Source organism: Mesoplodon mirus (assembly GCF_964341445.2).
Source record: "Mesoplodon mirus genome assembly, chromosome: 20".
Classification (NCBI taxonomy): domain Eukaryota; kingdom Metazoa; phylum Chordata; class Mammalia; order Artiodactyla; family Ziphiidae; genus Mesoplodon; species Mesoplodon mirus.
This window is the reverse complement of record NC_138996.1, coordinates 31,652,365-31,676,944: the sequence shown is the minus strand read 5'-3', so window position 1 is coordinate 31,676,944 and position 24,580 is coordinate 31,652,365. Positions and strand designations below refer to the sequence as shown.

The 24,580-nt window shown below is 40.5% G+C and overlaps 1 protein-coding gene across 1 annotated transcript in view; it reads left to right on the top strand.

The window, feature by feature from the left end:
- The window catches only part of CSMD1 (CUB and Sushi multiple domains 1), a gene marked incomplete at its 3' end in the record, with an annotated part of 1,728,858 nt that overhangs the window by 1,645,552 nt on the left and 58,726 nt on the right, over positions 1-24,580 (top strand). The window contains exons 50-52 of the mRNA XM_082608811.1: positions 1,232-1,417; positions 12,658-12,852; positions 20,458-20,631. Of these exons, the coding sequence (XP_082464937.1) occupies positions 1,232-1,417; positions 12,658-12,852; positions 20,458-20,631 (555 nt within the window). The remainder of the gene's footprint in view (positions 1-1,231; positions 1,418-12,657; positions 12,853-20,457; positions 20,632-24,580) is intronic.

Genomic DNA, 24,580 nt, shown 5'->3' with positions numbered 1-24,580 from the left:
GTCCCCAGCCCCAGGTTTTAAACAAAGTCGCTGTGCTAACCCAGGCAAGTCATTTTATCTTTCTCTTCCTTACCTGTAAATTGTATTTTTATGTAAACTCTTTCAACCAATCCTTCCAGCTTTATCATACTGTGTGTATATTCTCATTGTAATCTGTGGGAAAATCTTTAAATAATCTAAGTTTAAAACCCATGATGATTTAAAATCCATAATATCTTAGGCTTTAATTAAGTAAAAGAAGATCCTTAATTTAGTGATTGCAGAGCTTCCCTTTGACAAGAGCACCTGAATTGGGTGTGTTGTTGGGAATTCCTTCTTATCCCCTTGCATTACTCTGTGTTCCTTACTGTAACTTATTTAACTTGAGAATTGTTCTTGTTTGTTTGTTTATCTCATAGCAGATAAGCCTGGATCAGAGCTAGTAAATTTCAGAAGGAAGTGCTCATATTGACCTCTCCCTCCATCTTACTAGTTTTTAAAATTTCTTTTTCATTCATACCCCTTTCTTGCCTGACCTTTCACGTAAAAGCTAGCCTGCGTATCTCTGTAGGACTGAGCCTTCTGTTCTAAGATCTCCCCTTAATTCCTTAGTTCTGCAGACCTGTTTTCTGATGGATAGTTTATAACTAATACATTTTATGACAATGGATGCTTTGATGCTCTTAGCTAAGGTAGTATTTACCGTTTAACAGAATTTCCTGTTTCCTTAAATTCCTTAAATTCGCTTTAAGGAAAACGAGTCTTTGGCGAGTTGGTGGGCGGGAAGACTTAAGCTGGGGGAGGTTTTTGAGACCTGAGGTGGGCGATTCTTTACTCTGATTCCTATGAAGTCTCGAAACCAAGGGATCAATATGGTGATATATTTGTGATGGTAAAGATATTATTCTATGCTTTCTTTCTAGTATTAAATAAAGTAGAATGCATCACACTGTTCTCTTGACCACAGCCATATGATAAGGCGTGTCCATGTGATTAAACTGCGTGAGAGCCGTCAGACATACCTTCTGGAATAATAAATTTAAACATACTGTATTCTGACCCATTTTCCATTGTTTCCCATTCACTCTTAAGACCCTTACAACTTTGGAAATGTGCATACTTATGACACATGTGAGAAATGCAAATATCTAACAGGTTTTATACATCTTTGAGATGAAAAATAGAAAAAGAAAAGAAGAAAATTTCATAACGTCTATCAGAATAACCCTGTGCTTGCTTCATTTCTTTCCAGCTGTGTCCTGTGGAATCCCGGAGTCCCCAGGAAACGGTTCATTCACGGGGAATGAGTTCACGTTGGATAGTAAAGTGACCTATGAGTGTAACGAGGGCTTTAAGCTGGACGCCGGTCAACAGGCTACAGCTGTGTGTCAAGAAGATGGATTGTGGAGTAACAGGGGGAAGCCCCCAACGTGTAAAGGTAAGTGTTCTAATGCTCATGCCCGTCTTTGCGGATGTAAAGAGGAATGGAATGCACTGGTGAGAACTCTAGGCTCCAAAGTGCGAGATCCTCTCCCACAGCGTGTGAGGGCTCATCTCTGTCAGTGTGGTCATGTTAACGCCAGTTTATTCCATATCAGCCACTCTGACCATTTACCATAAGCTCTGCAGTCTTGAAGGTGAGTCATATGGAATCATGTTAGTTCCGTCAGCACCTAGACCATGAAATTTACACAGCAAATCCTGACTGCTGCCATTTTCAATTTGGAGGGATGCAATCAAGAGGTTATTGAGACATTAAGCACTCTACACAAAGCATTAAAACGTAATTCAACACGAGCTTCCTCTGCATCTCCCACCTCACTGTAAGTTCCTTGAGGTTCAAGGCAATGCCCAGTCTATTTTTTTTATCATCCTTTCTGCATAACACACTGATGCTCAATAAATATATCACTGACTTGTGAAGTGGGGTAAGTTTTCTGGAACGCTATTTACAGTATGTAATAATATTCTTAAAAGGGTCAAAAGTTTGGGTTCATTCTCAAACTCGTCTTAAAACATAATAAGTCCATAACACAAAGCCAAAAAGAACAAAAGTTGACACACACAGACACACACACACACACACACACGTACATGCCCCCACACACAATTTATACCAAGAGTTTCATTGCTGCTCTACAAAACTGCCTCAAATTGGAAATAATCTAACTACCTAGTTTCTAAAAATTGAAAACTACATAGTATTTCTACATATACAATATTTTTGCTCTTAAGATATTTGCAAAATAGATCTCATGGGCTTCTATTATAATATTAATTTATTGACTTTTTTGTGTATAGTGTTTTGGTCGTTAAAATTATTTGAACATTTTAGGTATGAACATTTAAATGTTTACACAAAATAATCAACTTTTCTGCATTCTTTTTATTTTCCTTGCCGTCATTTTAATCTATTTTTTTCTTTTTTGCAAATAATTATTGCATTCCTGAGAGTCAATAAGGCACTGCTGAGACAATACCTACCCCTCAACTCCTGGCAACCACTAATCTTTTTATTGTCTCTATAGTTTTGCCTTTTCCAGACTGTCATATAGTTAGAATCACACAGTAGCCTTTTCAGATTGGCTTCTTTCACTTAGTAACACGCATTTAAGGTTTTGTCATGTCTTTTCATGGCCGGATAGCTCATTTCTTTTTAGCTGAATAATATTCCATTGTCAGATGAACCACCGCTTGTATCCATTTACCTGCTGAGTGACATCTTGATTGCTTCCAAGTTTTGGCAATTATGAATAAAGCTGCTATAAACATCCGTGTATAGGTTTTTGTGGACATAAGTTTTTAAGTCCTTTGGGTAAATACCAAGGAGCATGATTGCTGGATTATATGATAAGACGAGTATGTTTAGTTTTGTGAGAAACTGCCAAACTGTCACCCAAAGTGGCTGCACCATCCTGCATCCCCACCAGCAGTGATGAGAGTCCCTGTTGTTCCACATCCTCACCAGCATTTGCTGTTGTCAGTGCTCTGGATTTTGGCGCTTCTAATAGGTGTATAGTGGTATCTCCTTGTTTTAGTTTGCATTTCCCTAGTGACATTTGATGTGGAGCATCTTTTTATATGCTATTTGCTATCTGGAGCCTGGTCTCCAGAATTCCAAAGCAGGTGGTTTACATCAGTCAATAAGTGGATTGGCGTCATAGAAATTCAACACAAGGGTTAACTACATGACAATTATGAGAAAAAAGAAGCACAGCATAGCTTTTTAAGTCCTGATTTGAGGGTAGAGAAAGAGAGAAGCAGAGTTTCAGAGAGGGGGAAGCAGACAATGTGTCTTGGATTCCACCAGTAAAGTGTGTGAGGTCTCTCCTCTGGGCACAGGGCAACCAGGGAGTTGCTGTTAGCGGGAGGCCTGCACTCTCCCTAGCTCATCCCTGCTCTGCCAGGATATCCGCCTGGTCATCTGCACGGGGCCTTAGACAGATGGCCTGATGTAAACACTGTGGGGAGAGGTGACAGACACAGAGGAAGTAACGAGTGTGCCTGGACTGGGGTCAGTCTTTATGGAGGAGACGGCGCTGCCACAGAGACTGAGCTTGGTCTGGTGGGATGAAAGCGATAATCAGACCCACCTTTCTGAACGGTAACTCCAAACATTTGTCTGTGTTACATCATTCAATGGTAATAGTCGTCCTCTGGAGAAGATATTGTCTTCTTCATCTTATTGACTTAATACAAAGTAACTGAGATACACAAAATTCACAATTTGCAACCAAATACATTTGATTGGTCATGTCATAAAAGCATCTGGAGAAGCATTTGGTTACAGTCGAAGCGCCCTGTTGGAGGTCCTCTGCTGCCACCAGTAAAGCTGTGCGGTGATCGTTTGGCTCGGTGCTAATGCTTTGGGCATCATGAAAGCACAGTGGTTGTCGCGTTGCCAGGACCTGCCTAGGGATGCCCTGCACGGTGGTGGAGCATGAGCCAAGGCTGTACATCCCACTAGCCCACAAGGAGGTAGTTTAAGTATTAAATAGATTTCATGATAAGTGGGCTTAGTGTAAGGAGAGGATATATGAGAGTCCCCACAGTTCTGAGAAATGCCCAGGGACTGGGGCAGAAGAGAACACGGAAGAGAGGACAGGAGCAGAAGCCAGGCTGTGCGTCTGAGGAAGCTCTGGGCTACCCACATGGGGGGTGGGGGGGATGGAGCTCAGGACAGCAGTCTGGACACTCCCTCAGCCCCTCCTCATTGCCTCTCCTCCTCCCGTCCCACATTCATTACATCGAGTCCCATCACCTCCATCCAGGAAGCACATCTGCCCACTCAGGTCACTTCCATGCATGCCAAGTCACCTCCACCCACACCCATGAAACGACCCCCATTCATCTCCCTCCACAATCTCCTCTCACAGCAGCCGACTCATCTTTAAGCATATGAAAATCACAACATGACACTTCGCTGCCTAAATGCTCCCAAGAGTTCTCATGGTGATTAAGATAAAATTCGCAAACTCTTTATTTTGAACTCACTTCTCCAAAAGGCAGATATTATGGAGAGTCCACCTGGGAACGTGACCCAGCTTGTGGATGAGTCTGATGACTATTAGATGTTTAGGTGCTCACACCACATGAATGATAGCTCGTGTAAGACTAGTCTTGGACCCCTGTATCTTCCAGGCTGGGTTCCCAAAGCCTTACACAAATTAACTCATTTAATCCTTACGAGGAATGCAGTTTTGGTATCACATCACTTAGATGCAAACCAGGAAGAGATGGCTTAAGGTGGCCAGACTCACAGACAGACTCGCCAAGTCAGGATTTGGTTCCAGGAAACCTGAGCAGAGAGCCCTGTTCCCAATCTCTGTGCTGTTCTGCCTCTTGGAATTGATTTCTCTCATGATTTGTAAGTCTTATATGTTATAAAACTGAGACCAGAGACAGAAAAAAAAAGGTGCGTCTTTAATCTAGCATGTAATTCATTCCAAAAAGTATTCAATAGCTGATGGTAGGGGAGGGAGTCACCTTTTGTTTGAGGATCGTAGGAGAACCAAATGATTTCAAAGACAATGTATATTTATGTCTAAATTTTTCTGGAAAAATCAGGAATGAGAGGCCTTTGGCAGTTCAAAGGCAAATGTTACATCAATTAAGAGAACTACTTCATGTTTACATAAAGCATAATATTATAGCACGTAAGGTGGCTTAATTTATACATATATTTGATTTTTTTCTGTTTGAAATGCACATCTAGATGTACAACAGCTTTAAAGTTATAGTGAAAAGAATTAAATAACAAAATTGCTTTTTACATACAAATGAGGTTCCCAGTCTGAGAAATTTATAGTATGTTCAGTTAAATGATTGTTAAATGGGAAAAAACAATTTGCATTTTAAAACCTTTTTTCATACTGACTGCTACTTGTTCAGTAGGACAGGAAAATATAACATTTATAATAAAATGGGAAATCGACCTTAAATTTTCTGAGTATCATCTCAAACTTTCAAATATTTTCTCCATTGTTTATTAGACTTTATAAAAGGAAGAAATGGACAGTTCATTAAAATTCCCTGGTGTTCAAAGGCTGGAAAAATCCATTTAATTTTTTGAGGGGGAGTTGTTTTTTTCACTTAATTTAAATTAAAGAAATTGAGCCGAGTAAGCATAAAACTTTACCTCTGAGTCAAAAAATTTGGTTACTATTAAATTCTGAGATGTATATTTCCCAAAGGCCAATTCCTATGTTTGTATGACAGTTTTATAAGTTTCTTTACCAACTGAATAATATGTAGATCAGTACACTGAACCTCAAGAGATAAGAAACACTTCAGCTTTGATAAGTAGTAAATGTAAATGGTAAATAAACTTAGCTCATTTCACCCTCGGGTTTACTAAAATGAAGGTTGTAATAAATAACTTTCAGTTTGCATATGGTCCACAATCGTACAAATCTCCAAGGCAGATGTGTGAGCCTCATTTCTTTTCATTTTAATTATTTACTGAGACTGGATTTGGATCATTGAAGATATGATTCATGCTAGAGCCATAATAAAGCAAGGGAGAGTTATTGGTACGAATGTCCCACGTCTACTAGTTGGACAAATAATGAGTAGATATGTATCACGTCCTCTGCATTCAGGAGAAAACAAAACCATTAAGATTACCTTCCAACAACAAACAAAATCAACATTGAAATCCCAATATGTAGAGGCATTTTTCTTTTTCAGTTAAAGCTGTTAGAGAAGCAAGTTTGTCATTAATAATTTATTAAGGACCTACTATGCCCTGGGCTCCATGAGTACTTTTAAGTGATTAAATGCAATGTGTATACATTTCAGGAAAGAAGGAGCAAGTTAAAATAATATGAAATAGCTTTATATAACCTGTAAATAGCCCAATCATAGAACATCTAAGATAACACATAAATTATCTGTCTATTTACACATATGTATGTCTGTACTCATCTACATGTAATATATTTATACATATAATCATATATAATACACATGTACGTGTGCATACATATATAAGTAAATTATACACATACATATTTTTATATGTGCTTGCATATATGTGGGTTTGTATTACAGTATTATAATAATGTTGGGGATATATATTTATCCCCTTAGTCCCTCAAAAAATGGCCTTACAGTACTTATGTTTCTTTATTAACTATTTCTATTTTCATGGTATAGTTCAGGTTGTTCTTTTCATTTAATACCTGGACCAGAGTCATTTAATCATAAATCATATTGTTAAACCACAGTGTTATGAGACCAATTATGCACCAGCATTGTTGAGTTTCTCTCTGTGACAGGCACTGTGCAGAGCGTTTCACATGGGTCCCATCTTTGAGTCCCTGTAACAAACTCGAAGCACTGTTACTATTGCCATCCCGTAGGTAGGAGCTACTGACCAGAGGCGTGAGTGGCCACCTAGGGCTGCAGGGAGGCCCACGCCAGAGTCAGGCCTTCTGCCGCCGGCCCCGTGGCGCTTGACCACTGTGTCCTGCACGTGCAGCTGCTGTAAAAGGGTCCTTCTTGCCTATACTGTGCATCGAAAAGAGATTTCAGTTAAGATGTTAGCAAAGCTGATGAAGGAAGGCCAGGCCACCCCGATCTAAATGCATAGTCATTGTGCAAACTACAAATGCATTTCTGAAAGTATATATTAAAGCTCAAAAATAAGTGTGAGATGTGAGACACTTACTCTGTCTTCCAAGGCTGTGATCAGCTATGAAAATACAGCCCAGATCAAAGGGTGGTTTAATTCCTCAGCCGTCAAGATGGGTGGGTGACCCAGGGGGAAGTGCCCCTCCGCACCGTCCAGCCCTGTCTGCAGCCTGCTGAGATCTGCCCCTGTGCCTGGGGAACGGAGTGTTCAGCTGGATGCCCACCCACCTCAGGGTCAGGTGTTCATGGATTCCGGGTGCCGCATGACCCCCACAAAGCGGTGAGCGGCTTGGTGAGTGCTGGCCGGGTCCACCTCCTGGCCGTCCAAGGCATCACTTTGCAGGGTGGGCTTGTGCTACTCTGCACAGGGTGAGGACTCGGCCTGCCAGTGGAGGCCGCTTTCTGGGAGCATCAGATGGTGACAAACCTCACTGTCGTATGTTCTATGGGGACAAAGTGTTTTAAGGCTGTAGATCACAATTGTGCAAACTTTTTACGTCTTTTGGGATTGTAGTGCTTCGGGGGAGTTAAGCTATTTAAAGGACCCAGAGTCTGTCATTTCAGATGTGTTTTTGGCCCATTATTTTCAGGGCCAACTATATAATCTTTCCATCTCTTTTATTTTATTTCACTTCCAAAGATTGAACACGAGTTCATCCAGCTTTTTGTATTTTAGTTAGAATTGTGAACTGAGGGCTCCCCTTGGCTCCCTGATAAATATGAGAAAGGAAAGTTTGAACAGAACACTTGAAGAATGGTAAATACAGGGTTTGTGATACTGAGGTTCTCTATGGCCCCTAAGCACAGGACTGTATGAGTTATCCCTCTCCACGTTTAATCTCTAACAAATATAAGCTGCTCAAGGGTAGGCGTAACTTTGGTTCATGGGTGGAACTTTATAAATATTTGTAGACTGAAAGAATGAATGAATGAGTGAGACTCTGTAACGTGGTCTGACGTTAGTTAATTTTCTCTCCCTCTTTTCCTTGTTTATTCTTCTTGCCAAGCACCTGACAGCTGCTCAGTGCAGGGCCATGGTCTCTGGGGACAAGAGCTGCATGGAGGCCCCTCTTCTTTAAGACCCCTTGGAAGACCATTTATTATTAGTTTGAACGAAGATGTAATGAACTAAAGCTACTTGCAGTGAATTTAGTTCCGAAAACGCCCCCAAGTCAGAAAGGCAAGATCACTGTGGGATTCCCTCTCTCATTCTCTTTCTACAGACACACAGACACTCGGGTTGAAAGTACTGTTTTCATCCTTTCCAGGGCTTGGTTTAGACCCATTTTGTATAATTATAAAATCAGCCATATTATGTAATTTTAGAAATAGATTTCTTATGGAACCTAGATTATAGAATTTGCAAAAAAATTCGGAACAATATTTGCCACTTAGTATCACTAAGTGGATGAGGTTACTTCAATATGGGTCTTGTTTTCTTGTTGAAATGAGGTTTCACGACTGGTGTTTAGGCTTCAGTTCGCTATTTCAGTGTCCCGTGGTCTGACTCTGTTAGTGTATATTTATTGTCTGACCACAGAAGCAACATGACAAGGAGCCCAGGGCAGAAAGATATGTCCTATCTCATAAGGGCTTGGAAACTTCACAAGTGGAAAAGGTAGTCATCACAAGAATAATCAGAAGGGCTTCCCTGGTGGCGCAGTGGTTGAGAGTCCGCCTGCCGATGCAGGGGACGCGAGTTCGTGCCCTGGTCCGGGAAGATCCCACATGCCGCGGAGCGGCTGGGCCCGTGAGCCATGGCCGCTGAGCCTGCGCGTCCGGAGCCGCCTGTGCTCCGCAACAGGAGAGGCCACAACAGTGAGAGGCCCGCGTAACCAAAAAAAAAAAAAAAAAAAAAAGAATAAGCAGAAATCTGGCAGTTCCAGGACGCTGAGAATATAAGTGTTATGAGAGTCTAGGTTCAGTCAAGAATCTTGGAGGAGAAGGAACCAGGAGTTCCAAAGTCTCCTGACTTTTTAAGTCTGTGCCTCTGAAATGCTGATGTCTCTCAGGTGAGCCTGTAAGTTACACCCTAGAAGTTTACTTCAGAACTCTCTCCTTCTCCCTATTCTTATTCTAGATAACTCACAGCGAATCATGCTAATCATTTGGCTAAGCTCTGAGGTAAAAACATTCATTTAAAAAGAATATTTACCTTTCAGAATTCCAGGATCTCAACCCAGCCTTTGTGGAAGCATTTCCTCACAGGGAATGCTTGTTGAAGTTAGATGGCATGGAACGCATTGAAGTCAGCACGGTGCCCTGGGTCTCCCCACTTTATGCTCCTTATTTACCGAAGCCAAAGCAGCTTGTTCTGCTTCGATGCACCAGAACTAAGACTAGCTGTGCCCTTCCCCAGCCAGCGATACAGACGTTAATGGAACACTGAAAGCTGCACTAGGTTGTGAATGCAAGTAGTTCTGAGGCTGGCTAGATCATTTTACTCCAATGGCGTCAGATCATAAGTTTATCAATCTAATTTAATGTGCTTGAACTAAACTTGGGAATAAAAAGCACTTACCCACATTGAGTGTGATGGGGGAATATCTGCATTACAAAGAAAAGACAATTGCATCCCTGCATCTTGGGGCTGATTAGAATATCACAGAAGATTTATGAGCAGTAACTGTAATTTATGAGAGAGAGGCCAAAGGGCTTTATTTATGGTGGCAATGCTGTCATTGTCTGAATATCTTACACAAAACAACCGTTAGCCTGTCTGGTTCGCTGCTGACGGGATGACTAATAAATCAGGATCACTCACGGTTAACATGAAAAGCCAACCTCTTTCAAGTAAAATGTGAAATATTTTGTGTTGTCTTTGAAACATTCACAAGATAGAGAAGCCGCATCCTTCCTGCACAGAAACTTTATTGTCTGTGCTTTCAGTAGGTCTGATTTGAGGAGGAGTATTTAGGGATTTTTAATACAAAACTGCATTGTCACCCATGTCAGCCCTTAATTCTGTTAACCATGTGACTTGGGGATGCTCGTCTGCACATCTTCTCTTGAATTTTTTGAAATAGAAGAAAATTATTCCATAAGAGTTGTTGTGTGTTTTTTTAAGGTGATAGAAGATAATCTATATTTCTGTTTTTAAAAAGTTAGGAATATGAGGTAAACTGGCAGATGGAGCACTCTGTCAACTCAGCTAAACCTGCTTGTTATGGAGGACATTTAACTTCACTCCACCTGACCTGGCGATTGATTCACTTACAACTGTCATGAGTACTGGTTTATAACATTTGTGTAAACAAAATGCTTTCTTTTGCTACATTTTCCAGATGGACCGATATTTTAAAACATTCTTTAAAAATTGTCATTATTTATATATTGGTGTGCCCAGAGTTCTCACTGATTTCGTTGGTGCCAGTTGTTTTAGTCATGTACAGAATAAGTGCGGTTGTCAAGCTGTGGAGGAAATGGCAGCCTCAGTGATGCACAGGTTGGGGTTCTAACCGTGGGGGGTCCCCGCTTACTGGCTGCTCCATGAAATACAAGTAACAGGACCGCCCATGTCCTCTCTCCCCGTATTGTTGTGAGGGTCACTCAGTGTAAAATTATATATACATTTATACAGACAATGTGAAAAGGGTGTTTTTAAAATTAATTTATTTATTTTTATAAATTTATTTGTTTATTTTTGGCTGCGTTGGGTCTTCGTTGCTGCGTGCGGGCTTTCTCTAGTTGTGGCGAGCGGGGGCTGCTCTTTGTTGCGGTGCGCGGGCTTCTCATCGCGGTGGCTTCTCTTGTTGCGGAGCACAGGCTCTAGGCGCGCAGGCTTCAGTAGTTGTGGCTCATGGGCTCTAGGTGCACGGGCTCAGTAGTTGTGGCGCACGGGCTTAGTTGCTCCGCAGCATGTGGGATCTTCCCGGACCAGGGCTCGAAGCTGTGTCCCCTGCATTGGCGGGCTGATTCTTAACCACTGCGCCACCAGAGAAGTCCCAGATTTTATTTGAAATATGCAGCAGGATTGAAATTGAGTTATGGATTTGTCCGTTTAAAGACATTAAAGTCTTTTCAGAAATGGCAATCATGCCTGAAATTCTAAAGGTAATCTGGTTAGAAAAAAAATTATTTATATCACTAGGTAAAACACTTGACTATCCATATAAATTTTGGATAATTGTTTTACCTAAAAAATGCCTGAGAACTCCATCTAAGGATTATTCTTAAATTAGAAAATTCTTTTCACATTTTAAACCTTGTTGATATTATTATTGCAATAATACCAAAAAGGCCTATTTTCTCTGTTTATTTGCACATAGTAATGGTAAAATTACCAAGAGAAGATTAAATGGGATTTTTGTAACATTTTGGATATGTCTGATTCAATTATAATGAACTTGTATAGAATTTATAAGTAAAATGTATTTATTAATATTATTCTGAAAAACAAAGTGGTATCTTTAGCTGATTCTTCCAGGATCAATAAATTAATCAATCTGGTCAACTTTGTGGGTAGCTGACTGTGCAGGGTATTAGCCGATGTACCTTCGTCTTTAGGGAAGCAGAGTTCTAGTTCCTAACATTGTACGGTTAATTTCAAGTATGATTGTGCTCTTCAGAAAACATATAAGCGCACGTCTACCAAATCTCGCATGTGTTTTCAGCATTGCGCACGTCTGCCAAATCTCGCATGTGTTTTCAGCATTGCGCACGTCTACCAAATCTCGCATATGTTTTCAGCATTGCGCACGTCTGCCAAATCTCGCATATGTTTTCAGCATTGCGCACGTCTGCCAAATCTCGCATATGTTTTCAGCATTGCGCACGTCTACCAAATCTCGCATATGTTTTCAGCATTGTGCACGTCTACCAAATCTCGCATATGTTTTCAGCATTGCGCACGTCTGCCAAATCTCGCATGTGTTTTCAGCATTCTCATACATTCCCTGCACCCACTCCGGTGGATTGTGCCACAGCTACGGCTGCTACTACCGGTACTAAAAGTGTTGCTGCTGCTCTTTATTACGCGGCCACTACAACTCTAGTTCGCTTCCCAAGGACATGAATAGATTCTCTCCTCTAAGCTTCGTTCAACACTCTTCTGTATAGTACTAATGTGTGTGCATGTGGATCTCGTGTGCTACTAAGTCCAGTAATAGCGCATGTTACGTAGGGAGGAAGGGAATGAGGGTGTCTGATTTCCTTGGTCTGAGCTGGTTTTCACTTACTCAATTACCATTTCAAGTTTCTCAGAGGATAGAGACAATTAGAAGTAAGATTTTTCTATTCATGCCTACATTTACCTGATGATCATTTTCAATGAACCGCGAGACTTTGTGGAAGTGATTTATCCCTTTACAGGTAATCCCACTGCAAGATTTCCAGTGCACTTGCCATGAGGCCGTGGAATGCATTTTGCATATGGGATCATTTTTGTGTGGCTATGTGGGTAGTAGAGAAAACCGCAAATAACAGGTGATGGCATCTCTTCTGTACAACATGATGAGTTTCATACAGGAGGCCTTTACCATGGAAAGCAGGCCTGGTCTGACCCCTTGAGAACAAAGCGATGATGCTAAGTGTGTTTCTTTCCAGCGGTCACTTGCCCTGGCATTGAAGCCCAGCTCTCAGAACATGTCACCTGGAGACTGGTGTCAGGATCCCTGAATGAGTATGGAGCCCAGGTGGTGCTGAGCTGCAGCCCCGGGTATTACCTGGAGGGCCAGAGGCTGGTGCAGTGCCACGCCAACGGCACATGGAGCATAGGGGCAGAGAGGCCGAGATGCAGAGGTGAGTAACAGGTGTGCTCCTGACCTCGAGGCCATCCTGAATCACTGACAGCCATGACATCCACCTTTTAAGGGACTGTAATCTATCGTCCTATAGATTAACAGTGTAACCCGATGGCATTTCTTTTCATTACAACAACAAATGTGTATTTTTATCTGACGTACTTAAATATATGACTGCTGCATTAAGTGTTAAATGCTGTCTTCTTCTTGTTGATGATCATATTTTACAAATGTTGAAATATTAGAATACTCGATATTTCAAATCAGCTCAAAAACAAATCCAGGCCTGTATTTAAAAACATCAATCTTATTCCATGCACTGACTATTCAAACCTTTTAATTAGGATCTTGGGAATGCGTGTATTTATGCTAAGGATATTGTGTTCTCAAATAATGACTGTCTTGAAAAGGGAGATTATTATTCTCGTAGGTACAAGATAAGCAGTTAAGCCTCTGAGTGGGTTTCATAATAACTATGAATAAATAGAAAAATAAAACAATATTAGCATTGTTCAGAGCACTGTTTGATTCAGACATATTTAATATACCATCTTTAGTGGGATTGTTCACAGGATATTATCATGCACAAAAACAAGCAGTTAGACTGGTGTCATATTTATAAAATGCACAGCTTAGTAAGAATAAACCAGAATAAAAATGGAAAAAGGACAAAAGAAATAATGCCTCACTGTCTGTGATAATCATTCTAATTCCACTTTTAATGGAACAAATGGTAATGAAGCTCCCACTAAAGCTCTTCACCAGCATCACAGAGGCGAATCAGGAAGGGCCGGGACCTCTGCGAGCTCATAATCCAAGTGGACAGCACCCCCAGGCCCTGGACAGCTCTGCCTGAGGCTTATTTATTAATGGTTCCCAAGTCATTCCCCAAAGTGTCCTGGTTTGACTGTTGTCTGGTCACTGAACTGGTACTGAATTTCTCCGTGTTAGAGTCTGAATTAGTGAGCTTGCTCCTTCCCACATCTGTCCCCACCAGGAAGCTCAAGGTGTGACTTGGAGACTCAGTCCTTAACTTCACAAGGAGCACATTTTTGTGAGCCCAATCTGCCACTCTGTGGTAGCTTTTTCACAGAATAAACACCAGGTCTACATTTTATTGGAACTGAACCAATAGAATCTTCAAATGTATTGTCATCCAAATCATTGTTACAGCTAAGGAGCTGTATTTTTATTTATTTTGTTTTTTGCCTGTGTTTTATCTAAGAAGGGCCCAGTCCACAGCATCTCCTGGATCTAACTGTTTGGGTTACCTGCCTGCTCAGGGGCTGGAAATGTTAGGAGCTTCCACCCTGCTTGTCCCGTTAGCTCCAGATGAAGAGATGACCTCTGACCACCTCCTAAGCGTTTCCATAACAGCTATGAAGTCAGCTGGGATAGTCGCCACTTCTTGAAGAGTTTGTGGTATTCTGACTCTAGGGTATTCCACCATGTCCATAGACAGAGCCCAGGTATCCAGGGGTGAAGAGGACAGCAGACCTTAGTCTCACTTTGAAACTGTTAGCTCGGCAGTCACCCATCTTTGAGGAGGAATGACTATCAATGGTTATCCCTCAAGAAACAAGAAAGCAAAATTAAAATTCCATGTCTGGGGGTGCCCATATAACCCCCCTAACACAAGGACTGTGTAAAAGCTGGAGCCTCTTGCTATTTTCTTGTTATGTGTATTTATTTTTTGATTTACTGCTTTAAAAATTAAGAAAAATGTTTATCACAGAAATTCATGAATCAAAAAGAAATCATCTTTGCATTTAAAATTTTATACACACAGACCTAGAGAGCTACATTGGAATTTTGCTATATTATAGATATCCAAAGAACATTGTCTGAATTCTGGCCTGTACCTCTTTTCTAACTTCTTAGTTCAGAGCTCTCATAAGTTAGACCTGGGTCGAGCTGTGAAGTCGGCAGGCTGGTCTTTGATGACCTTCTATTTGTATTGATAATTGGGGATCCGCCTGGATTGATCATAAAATCATGGGAGTATTTATCCTTCAGACTACATATTTCATCTGTATCATAGGAGACCACGGAGTGGACATTCTTATTCTATTCTGTGTTGGTGTGCACACTGGTCGTCACTTAGAATGACCTAAATGTGAATTTTCTTGATAATATACTCACAAGTAAATGTCCAGCCTGCATTAAATAACTCATGTGACACTAACTACCCCAGGGACAATGATTTCATGTGGACATTTTCACTTTGAGTGAGGCCTTCTTTCTGGCTTGATCCATGTATCTTGGCATTATCTCTCTTGGCCTACTAATCCAATTCCAGATTCTGGTCTTCATGACATGCCTTCACATACTTAAAAATAGCTATCATATGTCCTCTGAACCTTTTCTTCATGATTGGCAGCACTACCCCAGTCACATGTGTGCCGTGTCATGTATTTGCTGCTCCTGTCTAACTGCATATTCACAAGGTTTTTTCCAGGAAGAACATGTTTGAAATTACGTACTCTTGACCTTATTTATTTGTCACATTCACAAATAATATCCGTATTGCTGACAGTAACATCCACAATCCTGTTGACTTCACAGGTTTGAGAAATGAACTGTCTCAATATGATTTCTTTTTCAAAGTAGAGGATTTCAACATGACTATAATTGTAGAATTGAAGGAAAGAGGAAAGAGGCTTTTCAGGGAGGTGAGGCAAAGGCTTAGAATCCACAGTAATAATGAGAAAATACTACAGTATCAACAGTAAATTGGGCAGAGCTGGAGGCACTCTGAGTATTTTCAGCTGAGCATCCTCTGCCCAAGACACACATCCTCTGTGCAAGACACACTCTGAGAATTCAGAGGAGACAGTTGACTGTGCATATGAATATATATTTAACAGAAGAGAAAAAAGCAGACTTATTGACTTTATTCTTGAAAACTTGATGGGAGAAAAGAACACAGAAATAAAGCTTTCCTTGGATGTTTGACACAGGTTTTTGTTTGTTTTTTAGGGGAGAGGGGTTTTCCCTTTCAATTAGGGGAACTTTTCAGATGGGTGCTGCCTACCTCATTAGCTTGTTGGGTTTACTGCCAATCACATCTCTACGTCTGAGACCCCATTATCCAGCTGCTGAAAAGCTAATATTTGTTCCATTAGTTCTTCTTTATAGTCTAGTGAACCTTAGTTGCGGACACGCCTAAAATAGTTCCGTCACCAGGTATTTTTAACAGAGGCTAAAAGAATAGAGGAGATGCGAAAACAGAGTCAGCCTTTCTGCTAGTCCACCATTAACAGTGTGTCAAGACCTCCGAGAGGAGGTGTGCTCAGACCTCACTGCTATTTAACGCTTCTTACTAAAAGCTGAGGTTTCAAAACACGGTCCAATTATCCTGAATGGTGACAAGTGGATCTTTAAATATCATAGCTCAGGGTGAAGTTCATACTATGTTTGAGAAAAGGCTTAATGAAAAGTTCATAACTAATTGTAAAAAATCTAAATCCGACTCAAATCCATTGACATTTGGTAGAGCAAACATGTTAGCAGTATCACTAAATGCACAAGATGTGACCCTGTGAGAGTTTAACAATCCTGCAAACTAAGAAATCCTCATGGTTCCCTCAACAACGATAATGTTCCAATCGTGACATACTCTAGAGCTGAACTTCCCAAATTTTTGGTGAGCAGTGCCCCTAGAACACACATTTCCTGGCTGTGTCTGTCTGCCCGTTTGAAATGGAACCAGGATTATGTGTCTTGGAGTAAAATCAGCTTAATTAAAAAGGCTGGTCTAAATGATAAAATTTTCTTCACTTGAATTATTAGTAAAGGTTTTCAGACTTTGGATTCAGTTCCCTGAATAGGTCCTGAGATGGGCTTCACTGTTAGCGAACCGGGACCCAGCCCTGGTCAGGTGCAAGGCATTGCTTTAGGTGCTCCCACAGTCCTCTCTTTGAATCCTCTGCACAGCCCTACTTGGCAGGTGCTGGTATTAACCTTTAGGAGATGAACCAGGAGGACTGAAAGACTTAGAAAAGTTGGCCAGCGTCACCGAGCTAGGAACTGGCAAAGCTGAGCAGAACTGGGTGGGTAGCCTGCAGCCAGAATCTGTGTTCTTAATCATGACTTTTCACTGCCTCTTATCAGTTTACTGTTAATAAGGGCTCAGTAGTTTTTATTTTTTTTATTTTTTATTTTTTATTAGTTTCTGCTTTATAACAAAGTGAATCAGTCATACATATACATCTGTTCCCACATCCCTTCCCTCATGCATCTCCCTCCCTCCCACCCTCCCCATCCCACCCCTCCAGGCGGTCACAAAGCACCGAGCTGATCTCCCTGTGCTCTGCGGCTGCTTCCCACTATCTATCTACCTTACGTTTGGTAGTGTATATATGTCCATGCCTCTCTTTCACTTTGTCACAGCTTACCCTTCCCCCTCCCCATATCCTCAAGTCCATTCTCAAGTAGGTCTGTGTCTTTATTCCCGTTTTACCCCTAGGTTCTTCATGACATTTTTTTTTTAATTCCGTATATATGTGTTAGCATACGGTATTTGTCTTTCTCTTTCTGACTTACTTCACTGTGTATGACAGACTCTAGGTCTATCCACCTCATTACAAATAGCTCAGTTTCATTTCTTTTTATGGCTGAGTAATATTCCATTGTATATATGTGCCACATCTTCTTTATCCATTCATCCGATGATGGACACTTAGGTTGTTTCCAGCTCCGGGCTATTGTGAATAGAGCTGCAATGAACATTTTGGTACATGTCTCTTTTTGAATTATGGTTTTCTCAGGGTATATGCCTAGTAGTGGGATTGCTGGGTCATAGGGTAGTTCTATTTTTAGTTTTTTAAGGAACCTCCATACTGTTCTCCATAGTGGCTGTACCAATTCACATTCCCACCAGCAGTGCAAGAGTGTTCCCTTTTCTTCACACCCTCTCCAGCATTTATTGTTTCTAGATTTCTTGATGATGGCCATTCTGACTGGTGTGAGATGATATCTCATTGTAGTTTTGATTTGCATTTCTCTAATGATTAATGATGTTGAGCGTTCTTTCATGTGTTTGTTGGCAGTCTGTATATCTTCTTTGGAGAAATGCCTATTTAAGTCTTCTGCCCATTTTTGGATTGGGTTGTTTGTTTTTTTGCTATTGAGCTGCATGAGATGTTTATAAATTTTGGAGATTAATCCTTTGTCAGTTGCTTCATTTGCAAATATTTTCTCCCATTCTGAGGGTTGTCTTTTGGTCTTGTTTATGGTTTCCTTTGCTGTGCAAAAGCTTTGAAGTTTCATTAGGTCCCATTTGTTTATCTTTGTTTTTATTTCCATTTCTCTAGGAGGTGGGTCCAAAAGGATCTTGCTGTGATTTATTTCATAGAGTGCTCTACCTATGTTTTCCTCTAAGAGTTTGATAGTTTCTGGCCTTACATTTAAGTCTTTAATCCATTTTGAGCTTATTTTTGTGTATGGTGTTAGGGAGTGATCTAATCTCAAACTTTTACATGTCCCTGTCCAGTTTTCCCAGCACCACTTATTGAAGAGGCTGTCCTTTCTCCACTGTACATTCCTGCCTCCTTTAACAAAGATAAGTTGGCCATATGTGCGTGGGTTTATCTCTGGGCTTTCTATCCTGATCCACTGATCTATCTTTCTGTTTTTATGCCAGTACCACACTGTCTTAATTACTGTAGCTTTGTAGTATAGTCTGAAGTCAGGGAGCCTGATTCCTCCAGCTCCGTTTTTCGTTCTCAAGATTGCTTTGGCTATTCGGGGTCTTTTGTTTTTCCAAACAAATTTTGAAATTTTTTGTTCTAGTTCTGTGAAAAATGCCAGTGGTAGTTTGATAGGGATTGCATTGAATCTGTAGATTGCTTTGGGTAGTAGAGTCATTTTCACAATATTGATTCTTCCAATCCAGGAGCATGGTATATCTCTCCATCTATTTGTATCTTTAATTTCTTTCATCAGTGTCTTATAATTTTCTGCATACAGGTCTTTTGTCTCCTTAGGTAGGTTTATTCCTAGATATTTTATTCTTTTTGTTGCAATGGTGAATGGGAGTGTTTTCTTGATTTCATTTTCAGATTTTTCATCATTAGTGTACAGGAATGCCAGAGATTTCTGTACATTAATTTTGTATCCTGCTACTTTACCAAATTCATTGATTAGCTCTAGTAGTTTTTCGGTAGCATCTTTAGGATTCTCTATGTATAGTATCATGTCATCTGCAAACAGTGACAGCTTTACTTCTTCTTTTCCAATTTGGATTCCTTTTATTTCCTTTTCTTTTCTGATTGCTGTGGCTAAAACTTCCAAACCTAAGTTGAATAAGAGTGGTGAGAGTGGGCAGCCTTGTCTTGTTCCTGATCTTACTGGAAATGGTTTCAGTTTTTCACCATTGAGGACAATGTTGGCTGTGGGTTTGTCATATATGGCCTTTATTATGTTGAGGAAAGTTCCCTCTATGCCTACTTTCTGCAGGGTTTTTATCATAAATGGGTGTTGAATTTTGTCGAAAGCTTTCTCTGCATCTATTGAGATGATCATATGGTTTTTCTCCTTCAACTTGTTAATATGGTGTATCACATTGATTGATTTGCGTATATGGGCTCAGTAGTTTTTAGCTAAATGGCAGCTTTGCCCTAAGCCCTTTACACATAAGAACTCACTCAGTACATCAGGAAGTCTTTATCAATCTTCTTAGAAGAGCTTTTCAAGCACTTTTATTCTCACCTGTTAAGACACATTTCAGCCTCTGATGAGCAGTTGGCCTTGATGACTTTATGATTTCCTCCTCCCCTGAGATTCTGCTGATTTCTTTGTGCTCAAACTTGTGGATTTTGAGAGTGCAGGGAGTCAGGTGGTATAACAAGTATCTATAATGAAAGTGACCATTGCGTTCATCTCCCCAACTGGAGTAATCGTGTGAGTGTAAGTGGTCACGGTCAGTAATTATGCTGGACACACGTGTGAACTGGGTACCTACATCTATAATCACTTAAGGTCTAGATTATTTTTTTTTAATTTTCAGAAAGTTTGCACATGTCCTATATAGTCAGCATTTTTATGGAGTTCATGATCCCAACAACTTATGCAAGTAAACGAAAGAAAAAATGAACTCAGCCCTTCTACTGCAGTGGGCATCCCGGGTTTAATTCCTCATTGCTTTGTAGCAGCTGATGACTTTGGGAAAGACCACCCACATTTCTTAATTCCTGCTACACACATATAGGTGTCCGGTAACTATGATGTGATTCTTGAGATTGGTGTAGACCGAAAAGAGGACAGAAAGCCAACTCATTTGACTGATTTGCTCGTGTGTGAATATGTTTGTATACTGTGTATTTATTCAAGAAAAGTTTAGCTACCTGTGAGGATGAAAAAAATAGCAGTGGGTAAAGGAAGGGATATTTTGGATTCCACCCTAAACTTTCAAGTTTTCATTTCAAGGATATAAGAGAAGAAAAATTAAGCTTCCTAGGTGGTGTGTCTGTCTCACCCTTAGATGACACCTCTGCCCGTGTTCTTAATGAAAACGAAGACTGAAGATTTTCTCGTTTTTAAACAAAAGAGCAGAGTCTGCAGACCTGAAAGAATATTCACTCTGTTTCTCTTTCCCTTCTAGTGATCTCGTGTGGAAGCCTGTCCTTTCCCCCAAATGGGAACAAGATTGGAACAATGACAGTGTATGGCGCCACAGCCATATTCACATGTAACACAGGCTACACACTTGTGGGTTCTCATGTCAGAGAATGCTTGGCCAACGGGCTCTGGAGCGGCCCTGAGACTCGCTGTCTGGGTAAGTTAATCCATCATCGGGCACTTGTTTAACTCAAATAAACCTTAAAAATAGAGGATGGCTGGGCAAATCATGGCACTTCTTGCCATAAATGCTCTGACAGAGTGTTACTAAATCCTACCTGGGTTTTGTTTTTGTTTTTTTTAAGAGGATATTGGGGGTAGGAGTTTATTAATTAATTAATTTATTTTTGCTGTGTTGGGTCTTCGTTTCTGTGCGAGGGCTTTCTCTAGTTGTGGCAAGCGGGGGCCACTCTTCATAGCGGTGCACGGGCCTCTCACTATCGCGGCCTCTCTTGTTGCGGAGCACAGGCTCCAGACGTGCAGGCTCAGTAGTTGTGGCTCACGGGCCCAGTCGCTCTGCGGCATGTGGGATCCTCCCAGACCAGGGCTCGAACCCGTGTCTCCTGCATTAGCAGGCAGGTTCTCAACTACTGCGCCACCAGGGAAGCCCCCCTACCTGGGTTTTTAATGCTGCACTTTACAATATGACTTCTTCTTTAAGTATCTAAAGGGATTTTAAAAAAACCTGAGCAATAAATGCAGGTCACATGTTGCCTTAAGTGACACAAAGACTATTTTATAGACTGCTGAGCATGTCACTACACTCAAATGCCATCATGATTTTAGAATGCACAAAAATAAACTTCAAAATTATCATACATTTTATCTTTTTAAATTTTTAAAAAATTGTTATTAAGTTAATGTGATATTAATGTCCGTCAATATAACGACAATGAATTATTTAAAATTGAAAGTGTGCATAGTAACTTGGTCTTCTTTTTCCCAAGGATTAACATTTTCTGCATGACAATTTTTTTAAAAATTGGGCTGAAAAATTTTCCATGGAAAAATCTTCTGAATAAGTGTATGAAAATTGTTGAATAAGCAGCTTAAAGTGCAGTGATTTCTAATGCTTTTAGATCTCCAAGTAAGTTGCAAAATATGTAAACTGCCTTTAGTTCTTTAGAACTCTTTCTGTGATCTCAATAATTTTGTAATCACTCCAAAGCAGTAGAAGCTGGAAAGTTTAAGCTTCTGAACCTCTGTGGGCTAGGCTCACTTTAGCAGCTAAGCCAGGACCAGTAAATTTTAAATAGTAATAATCTGTTCTTTTCACTGGAGAGAATTTGAAGAAACACTCAGGAGAATTTGAGGATGAGAGTAAAGTAGCAGTCCCAGAAAAATGCAACTGACGAAAGAAGGAGGTTTTCAGGCTTATCCATGAAATGACTTCCTTCAGATTAATACAAGACTTAGATCAGTGCTGCTTGAATACTGTGTGTGTGTATATTCCTGTTGAGTGTAGTCACTGTAGTTTTCAGCCGAGTGCTTCTGGGATTTTCTGAGCTTTCCTAAGTGTTCTTGTGAGATTGGCCACTGAGTAGTGCTCTCCTTAAGGCAGCTGCAGTTGGGATACGTTTTCTCTGTCAACTGCAGTGGAACTTGGTGCCTTCGAAGGGGATCAGGTGATTTACGAAATTGCATCTCCGCTATGAATTGTAAGATGGAAAGTAATAGCAATTTACATTTGATTAGTGCCTTATGGGATGAAGGTAGGGCAGTGGTAGCCTCAGGGACTTTAAGTGTCAAGTTTAGTTTATGTAACTGTTGAATCATGGGACCAGCTTGAGCCTTACTGATTGCAAATAAACCTTTACCTGTTGTGTGGCATTCTTCTGACCGAAGGTTAGGACTTTGAAGTAGAAAGGACGAAATGCATATTGAATAGTTGGCTGGATGGAGAAGCTCAAAGGCATGGCCTCAGTGGTATGCAATATGGCTTAGGCACTTTTTGGAAGAGGGAGTGCTCAGAAGGAATTTAAACTGAAAATAAAGAGGAAGAAAAATGTCCAGATTATAATGTATAAAACATTAGTGTTGTAGAACTTGGACATGGCATATAAAGAATAATACAGCTGGAAAGGCATGAAGTATTTAAAAGAAAAAAGACACAATTAGAAAAGGGTGAGAAATGATGCATAGCCACATGTTTATAAACCAATGAGTAAAGAATGTGTAATAAATTTAAAGATTTTAAAAGTTTGTAAACATAGTCTCCCAGCTACCACTGAGACTTGAAGGTGTAAAATCCATAATACACAGCATATGGCAGTGAAGGATAGCTCTCTTCCTGAAAAATCGGTGGCTGTTGGGTAGATAATGTAGTGTAACCCAGCAGGAATATATGGCCACAGGACCCAGAATGCTGTGCAAGACACAGTAGAGAATGTGGGGAGAAGAGCAAGCAGGCGGAGAACAGAGGGGATGTCTGTGCTGGAGAAGATTACAAAATGCTCAGAGGGGAAAGGGAAGAGGGGCTGTGATCCTAAATCTGGCACAGATGTCTGACAGAGTAGATGCTGGATTCCTCCATAATCCAGACATGAACAAGATGCCCTATTTGGCTATAGTAATTTGAATGGTGTTATTCATTGATGATTGAAAATGTGCATTTTGAGTTTTATCTTACTGAACTCTCGTTAGGCATATCGTAAGTGCTCAGTACTCCTACTTACAGATAAGAAACAAAACTTAGAGCTTAGGAATTTGCCCAACGTTGCAAAGCCAATAATATGCATCAAAAACAGCATTAAACCTAAGCAATTTGACCATAGAACACAGGCTTCTTAACATTAGGGTATGTAAGTAGTTTTTAAAGTTTTGTGCTACTTCACCAATATATTTATCTCTCAAAAAAGAGATATAATAAAAGAGGCTGTTATACTACTATGCTACTTCTAACCAATGAAGAGAAATTTGTTGGTTAACTGAAGGAGAAATGAGCCTTCCTGCTAGACGACTCCCCACCCCAAGGCACCTGCACCAAGCAGGTGCTTAGTACCTAAGTGGCTCTTCGTGGATGATTTTGGTTTCCATCCTGCACGGTTCCTGGGCCTCTTGCTTACCTATCACGCTATTATTTTCTTTCCATTTCTTGTCATTTGAATTATTCCTTTGTATGTTTCCATGGTTTTGAATGTCTTAAAAGTCTGGGTTTCTACCAAGCTAAATGACCTTGGGTAACCTTCAGGCTCATACGGACCCTGTGAGGATAAACTATATAGTCACGGAAGGAAAATGACTCACAGTGACAAAGGAGGTAGTTGCTAAAGATACTTTCCAAAAATTCAAATACTTTCCAAAAATAGTCCATATGATCGCATGACTTCAACTCTAACAGAGAAGAGGCAGGACCCTCAAAAACCAAAACAACCCCCAAAACTCTGACTTTAAGAAACAAATCACCCCAGTGTGGAGGAAATGGGAAATTACCCAAGGAAACAGAGACAGTTACACCAGATGTTCTACAATGAATCCAGTTAAGAGAATGAAGTACATTTGAAGGGCCATGTCCTGAAGGACAGATCTGCCACGAGCTGGGAACAACAGAAGTATTGAGGACCATGAAATGCAAGGCCCATGCATAAGTGATGTTTGAAATAAAACCCAAGCTCACTCATCAGAGTTGGTGTTAAAGGAAGTGGATGAAAGAAAGCAGAAGGGCTCAGCTTCCTCCTCATGCTGTCTTTTCTGTAAAGAAGAATTATGTGAATATGAAGGTTAGAGGATCTTTTTTATCAGGCACTGGAACCTCAAGAAAGAGAAGGAGTCCATCAAAGAGAACTTGAGAGTTTCAAGTAGAGTTGAGTCTCCTGGCCAGGAGAGTCCCATCCAAGCAAGCTTCGGGTACCAGGGAGAAGATGGCCGAGTCACTGGCTCCTGTGGGATGTCATTAAAAGGAAGTACTCTAGCATTAGACAACTATTTGGTGTGACTTTTCACACACAAGGAAAAGAAGTTAGCTGTCAGAAGCTATGGATTTGTTAACTTGATGATACCCAGAGCAGATAATCAAATCTATTATTTGTAAGTTCTTGTGTGATGTATATTTATGAAGAGCTAACATAGGTTCACAAAATTAACATGCAAGTCTGGACCCATCTTTG